General features: G+C 42.8%; 1 protein-coding gene across 1 annotated transcript; it reads left to right on the forward strand.

Annotated features, from left to right (window-relative positions):
* Positions 1–55: 55 nt before the first annotated feature.
* Positions 56–3,022, forward strand: LOC104278834 (Krueppel-like factor 4). The gene is made up of 3 exons (XM_009875930.1): positions 56–107; positions 202–366; positions 1,904–3,022. Exons 2-3 carry the CDS (start codon positions 207–209, stop codon positions 2,077–2,079), a joined length of 336 nt encoding a protein of 111 aa, XP_009874232.1. The 5' UTR covers positions 56–107; positions 202–206; the 3' UTR covers positions 2,080–3,022.
* Positions 3,023–7,174: the final 4,152 nt, after the last annotated feature.

Here is a 7,174-nt window from a genome sequence, read left to right on the forward strand (position 1 = left end):
AGGGCTGAGCCACCCACCGCTGCCGCTGCCCCCGGGCTACCCTCCGGCCCCTGGTTACCCCGCTTTCCTGCCCGAGCAGCTGCCGCCTGGCACACTCCAGTACCAAGGTGAGTCCCCATTGCTTCTTCGATGGTGAGCACGCCGGGGCGCTGGCCTTGGCACTGGCCTAGGCAGTGATCACTCCTCCCTATCTGCCTCTAGAGCTGATGCCGCCGGGGAGCTGCCTGCCTGAGGAGACCAAGCCCAAGAGGGGACGCCGGTCGTGGCCTAGGAAAAGGACGGCCACACACACCTGCGACTATGCAGGCTGTGGCAAAACCTACACCAAGAGCTCTCATCTCAAGGCGCACCTGAGAACCCACACAGGTTAGTCCCAAGGTGGAATCAGTGGGATGCCTCGGCCTGAGGAACAAGGAGTGAGCCCTTCAGACAGTGAAAAGGAGAAACACAGGAAGGGGGCTAACAACGACAAGTCATAACCCTTCTTTGCTGTGTTTTGGGTCTTTTTTTTTCTTCTCCCTTTGGCTATGTGAAGTCTTGTTCAGTCTTTGCTTATTGGCTTGGCATTTTGCTTAATGGTTCAGTATGACTCAGATGTGGGAGCAGGTGGGTTTCTTGCCAGGACAGTTTGTTGCTCCTCTCTTGCTATGTGGCTAGCTAATTAGCAGGCAGTTGGAAGTCATCTGGATTTGTTCTAGATGGTGATGTCCCGCTTCTGAGAAGGGAGCAGACTTCTGTCTTAAGATACTGCTTTCTTTGTTTGTACTTAAACACCGTGCACACGCATGCTGCTTGGTTTGGCTTGTTCTGATGCAAGAGATCGTGCACCTCTGCAAGCTGCTGTTTCCTATCTGAGGAAACTGTGAACGGCCCCTTGTGAGTGGGTCTTTCAGCTGCTTCAGCAGCAGTGACAGGGTGCCTTGCCTACCTTTGGGAGCACATCTTCCCCTGCACGAGTTTAGTGGTTGACTGGCTGCTCCTAAAATTTGGATAAAATCTGTCAAAGTGTGTGTCTGAGCCCAAGTTCAAACTTTACCTTGCGGCTGAATGTGGTATTGCAGTAACTGAGCTTGTGAAAGCAGGTACATCATGTGCGGTTTCGCCAGTGCGGGCATTCTGTAACAGTGATTAAATAACCTAGGAATTTGCATAATTTAAATCCCTGGATTGTGAACTTGATTGAAAACTTTCTCCTGAAGAGGAGACGGGAAAGGGAGAAACTACTGTAGGTAGTGCAGTAGTTAGGCTACATCTTCAGCTAATGGCAGTGTGGGGAAAAAATACCGGCCAGGTAAACAGTAATTCCCACCTGCCCTGAGCCGGTCAGCACGATCTCCAGTATGTTACACATACAGGACTGAGAGTTTGTAATTGTCAGCGAAACTCTTTTTACCATGAGCAGTGGTTTTGTTATAGTGAAGACAGTAAGATTGAGTTCTTCATCAGGCTGAGCTAACGAAAACAGTTTCCAGCTCTTTTTTAGTTCTTGACACCTACAATTATCTGAATACGTTGTGTCTGCTGAGCTGTTTCTGATTGTTATTTGATTGTATCACATTAGCTGGAAAAAATACATGCTGTTTGCTGAACTTTTGTGTGCTGAAGCTTGTGTGCAAGACAAACAGTAGAAATTAGTATTTTAGTGAATATTTCACTGACACCAACATTTTATAATACCTGTACATATTGAAAAGACAGTCTTAATCTGTTAGTCATCGTAGTTTGCTCTCACTTGCCTGAAGTAACTGTGTTTTCTTTCACATTACCCTCTTCCTTAGCCAGGACAATGTCTATTAGTGCTTTTTGAAAGAAAGATTTTAGAAGTGCTAGGCACAAAAAAGAAAAAAAACATGAAAAAAACCCACCACAACCTGATGTGTTTTATTTTCTATTTTTTTTAAAGGTGAGAAACCTTACCACTGTGACTGGGAAGGCTGTGGATGGAAGTTTGCCCGATCCGATGAACTTACTCGTCACTACAGAAAACACACAGGCCACCGCCCTTTCCAGTGCCAGCGATGTGATAGAGCATTTTCCAGGTCGGACCACCTTGCCTTACACATGAAGAGGCACTTTTGATTGGAAGCAGTGGATCTTTCCCCAGCTGTCGTAGAGATTCAGTATTTACAGCACAAGGACTGTCTTCTGCAAGATGGGGAGAGCACAGTTTAAGCACTACAGATTATCAAGGTGAAGACTTCCAAAGAGTGGAAAAGAGGGATAATTGCATACAAACATTGCAACTTCTTTTTTTTGTATATATACATATACCTTTAAAAGAAAAGAGAACCAAAAACATGGGGGTCAGTGACTGGATCTTCTATCATTCCATTTTTAAATCCAACTTGAATAATTTCCGGACTACAAAATGCCAAGGAGTGACTGGAAGTCACGGATATCAGGGTTAAACAAGACTGCGTGTAGTTCGGAGGGTGGGGATATTCCACAGGGAAATTACATTCCCTTGATTTTCTTTCAATGCAATATTAGATGTAAATGTCATCTTGTACTTTACTTTTTTTCCTTCTAAAAGCCATTACAATGTTAAAAGAGGAGGAAAAATTCAGGTACAAAATTATATTTTAAAAGCCTATTTCATGGTGCTTAGTGACTGTTGGTTCTAGAGATACCAAAACCAGGAAGCCAAAGTTCTCAAACTGCTGCATATCTGACAAGGAAATATTTTTGTCTTCTGATTGCCAATTGTGACCTAAATCAGGTAAATAAACCTGGTTTATATTTTATTTTTTTTTTAAAGAAAATTACTTTATGCAGACAGTCTGTAATGCACTGTGGTTTCAATGTGCAATAGTTTGTACAATGGTTTATTCCCAAATATGCCTTAAGCAGAACAAATGTTTTCTATATAGTTCTTTACATAATAAATATGTAATATAAATTTTAAGCAAACTTTTATTTTGTATATTTGTAAACTATGAAGTAAAAATGAACTTTTTTGTTGGAATTTGTATTTTGCATATTCAAGTGGAAAATAAGTTTTAAATAAACCTATAATATTTTATCTGAACAGCTGCTTTAATGTTTTTCTGTGTGTGGATATGTCCAAAGAAAATTTGGTCAAGTATTTTTTAGAGATTGAGTTTCCCAAGGCAACAGAGCATGGTGGCAAAGGCTTGTAGCCTCAAGACTTTGAAAGATGAGATTGTTTAAGTGCAGTACTGGAATAGTAATACATCGTCTTAGGGAAAAAGGTATACTGGAAATTTTTGTGCTAAATATCCTGAAATCTTTTTCTCTGAGTATTGGATTGCCACATACCTCACCTGCATGATGACAATGTAATTTATTTTTTTTTAAAAATAATTCAGCTTGAGTTATTTGTTAGTGGAAATACATGTGTTGGAGACATTAGACTTTTCATGTTTGATGATAAATTCTGAATTACTTTCTTTTGTAGTGGTCTTGGGCACAAGAAATTTCTAGCTTCGTTCTCTTGGGCTTCTCAGATGAGCTGGTGTAACCACTTCCATGTCAGTGAAGGAAAATCAACTGGCTTAATACCGCAAACAGTAAACTTGACTCAAGGAATAAAGAGCGTACTCATAAAACACCTTTTAACATCAAACTAATCAATTTCTTCTGAAGCTTGCTCTGTCTTTGGAATTCAGTAATTCAGCACTATCTGAAGAGGCAAAATTCCTACAGGAATCCTGGCATATGCATGCAGAACTCAGGAAGGCTTACTGTGCAGAGCCTACAAACTACAGCTGTAAATTCAAGATGTGCTGCTGTGAGGTTGCCAGTTCTCCTCCACTTGCGGATCAGTGCAGGGTGCCTATCGTATGCCTCCTGTTGTTACCGGTTTTTTGTGGTTGTTGTTGGGGACTTTATTGCTCTACCTTCTTTAGAAATGTGTAGCAATAAGATGATTTCAGCGTGACTGCTCAATGACTAGAACCTGTTCTTCTTACTGCTCTTCATAAAGAGAAGAAAGAAATGATTCCTCTTCCACTGGTTTAAAATGTTAGTCAGCCAGGATTTGGGGTGTACATAACCTTCAGTGAAGCTGAGCATGGAAAGCAAGTTACAGGAAGGAGCCATTCATGTTTTTGCAGTAGTTAAAGCAAGATGTCACTTTCAGGTTTTTGTTCCCAAACGTGCCTTAGGAATGCTAGTAAATTTCACATTTTAACATTTCTTTCCAAGTCCATGTAACGCAATGATGCCGAAAATGCTTCTCACCCCTTATCTCCTAGGCATGCTTTGTTCAGCTGAAAGCTATCTTTGTTGCTGTGGTTTATGGGTAACATGGGGAATAGGGAATGTCTTGTTTGGTTTGCAAATAGCAGGTATTTAAAGCTAAATTAAAGTTATGAGTAATCCTTTATCTGAAGCTTTTTGTAGCGTGAAAACTTTTTACGATTAAACCAGTCTTTTTCCTTTTTTTTTTTTTTTTTTACCTCCTTTGTTGCTCTGCCAGTGGATTCTGGTTGAGAGATCCAGGGTCGATGTTGCTGCTGGCAGATACTGTGTGCCTGAAGTGTGCTGTCCCAGTGTGCTGTCCCAGCTCCGTAACAGTAGGGCCCGCTGGGTCAGCTGCAGGATCACCTCTGTCTGTACAGCTGACATGCAGGACCCTTTATGTCCTAACACGTTACTGAAAAATGGAGATTTCATGTGAGAAACTTGTTTCTTTTGCTTTTTAAGTGTTCTGTCATTATGCAGCCTAAAAAATTTTATAAGATGCTCTAGCATTTAGTAGCACATTATCTGCCTCAGCCAACTTTGTGCTTGGTGATTTTATAAACCCTAGGTTTATAGTTGCACAAACAATGGTGTTCTTGAAACAGAGCTTTGTTCTCCCACTTGATTTTTTTTTTTTCTTTTTCTCTGAGTTTAACCAAGTTGTCCTCATGTATGACTTTCTCTTCAGACCTAAGCAGATGTAGTTGTAGCTTGGTATTCATAAATAAGTGCTTCTGTTCCTTTAACCATTTCCAAAATGCTACTCCTATACTTTCTGGACAGGAGCCAACACTCAATTTTTGCTACAGCCCGTGGGAGGCAGTCCTTGTTCTTAAGGAAGTCTCCGTGGGAAATGCTGAAGTGAGCAGTTGCACCAGTTGTGCTCTGATAAATTAGGTAGAGCTAGAAAGAGTGCGTTGCGTTTGCGACCTGTTTCGTTGTCTTCAGTGTCCTGGAGTTGCACTTAGCTGCATGATTGTACATGGATGCAGTGGAACAATGCACATATCAAAAAGCATATCTCGTAAAACATATGTAAACCACCAAGGAATCTTGTAAGTGTGCCTTGAAAAACGAGATTTGTTTAGTGTTACTAAAGCTATATTCATGTGCTACTTTGCTTAGGCTGGGGCATCTGAAAACAGAGTTTGAGGTTATTAGGGGTGGTTTCATCTGATGTGAGGTGAGCACCTCCATAGCTGCCCCAGAGCACCGTTTTAGGTACTGAACGGAAAAGCTCTCGTGGCAGAGAATGGTATCTGCAGTCAAGCTACAGCCATCCTTAATCCTGCTCACCCCTAGCCTAAATCTCTCTTGAGCACACTTAACATGTGAAGATGGAGCTGTTTAAAACAAGATGGCACATGTCTGCTTACCAAGTGCCAAGTATTCCAAAGTGGCATCAGAATAAATATCTTGGAGCTGCAGAGCTCCTGCGCACTTGGCTGCACGCTACAGGCTGGAAGTTTGAACACTTCAGGCTTGGTGGTTGATTGTAATCCAGTACAAATGCCTTCAGCTTTCCCCTGTCACATGAAGGTTTGCTTGCAGGAGCATTGCTCTCCCCCCATGGAGGTTACAAGATCCTGCCACTGCTGAAGTCAACCGCGAATCTCACGAGGATTTATATTAAGCTGATAGGAATCAGTAAATTTCATTCTCCTTCTCTTTAATAAGGGGAGATCAGAGACTCCTGCGGTTAATCACCCCGAGTGCTAACGGTTCAACCGAATTAGTTTACACAGGTTTCCTATGGGAGTATGCTAGACGTTAGAGCTAACCTGCCTCCGCTGAAGTCCTTGGCAAACACTTTAGTGGTGTTTGAGTGCAAGAATTTCCAAATTAACCCAGTTGCAAGCTATGCTCCTCCCTGAGCTTTCTTTCTTCCAGAGCGTGATTGGGTTTTGTGCTCTAAGGCAGCAGAAGAGTAGAAATGGGTTGCAAATGTGAATGGACAGACCAATAGCTGTACTGTAGGGCTCTAGTAAGAGTCTGGATGTTGTAGGAGTGCTGTCTGGAGGAAGTAAACCCAAGGCATGGTGAGAAAAACTCAAATGGAGAGGAAGCGGAACATCACTGCCGCCACCACCACCACCGCATGTTGACTCGTTCTTGCTGCGAGAGCGGTATGTAGGCTCAATGGGTATATCTCTGGAGACCAAGGAGGTGAGTATGTACATAAAAAGGGGAAGGCCCATCATTCACTGAAATTTAATTGAGGTCACATTGGCTTGGAGCCACAGGGTAACACACCCACATTCCCCTGTCTGCTGTACACCTGGATGACTCATGTTTCATCTGCCCTTACTTACGGGGGGAATGTTTTCATTACTGCTGAGGGCATTGCCACCAAGTGCAGAAGTTGTCTCTACAGCATGGTTAATAGAAAGGTAATCAGGTGTTGCTATCAACGCAACCATCTTACTGCAACTCTGAGAAGTTTTGCATGGTTTTGCTTTGGGTACGGCGTGCTTGTTTATCAAGCACAAGCTAAGGCTTGCTTAAATCTTGCCATTCAAGTTCTCCGTTATTAAACTTTCAGGCTTTATTCAACAAAATGGTACAGTTTCCCTGTACTGGTTGGCTGAAAACCCTTAATTTCAGAAACTGATATCCCACAGTTATTCAGAATGGTTTTCCCAGCTGCAGTTAGAAGCAGTTAGAAGTGATCTGATGGACAATGTTGCACCAGCAGCATACAGGGGTTTGTTTACTGGGAGCCTCCTTGATCGTGTTCAGTGTCAGCTTGTGCACATCTTAGTGTTGACACCTTCATGGCAGAAGCAGAGTGTTCAGGTCTGCCTTGTCCTCCCACCCCAGGAGGTGTGGGAAGACCGTCCAAAATTGGTGGCCAGGGATGTGGGCTTGCAGTTGCCACGTGGAAAAATCTGCCTCCCAAGACTTTTGCCACTGCCCTCCTTGAGTCCACAGTGTGTTTCCTGCCACGTAGAAATCATGAAGAGAGGGC

Source organism: Apaloderma vittatum, unplaced genomic scaffold, assembly GCF_000703405.1.
Source record: "Apaloderma vittatum isolate BGI_N311 unplaced genomic scaffold, ASM70340v1 scaffold8859, whole genome shotgun sequence".
In the NCBI taxonomy this organism is placed as follows: Eukaryota; Metazoa; Chordata; class Aves; order Trogoniformes; family Trogonidae; genus Apaloderma; species Apaloderma vittatum.

Excerpts from the sequence above, each read along its gene's own strand:
- LOC104278834 (XM_009875930.1), top strand. The coding sequence starts at position 207 with ATGCCGCCGGGGAGCTGCCTGCCTGAGGAGACCAAGCCCAAGAGGGGA. Across the intron at positions 367-1,903 it reads GCACCTGAGAACCCACACAG|GTGAGAAACCTTACCACTGT; the intron begins GTTAGTCCCAAG and ends TTTTTTTTAAAG.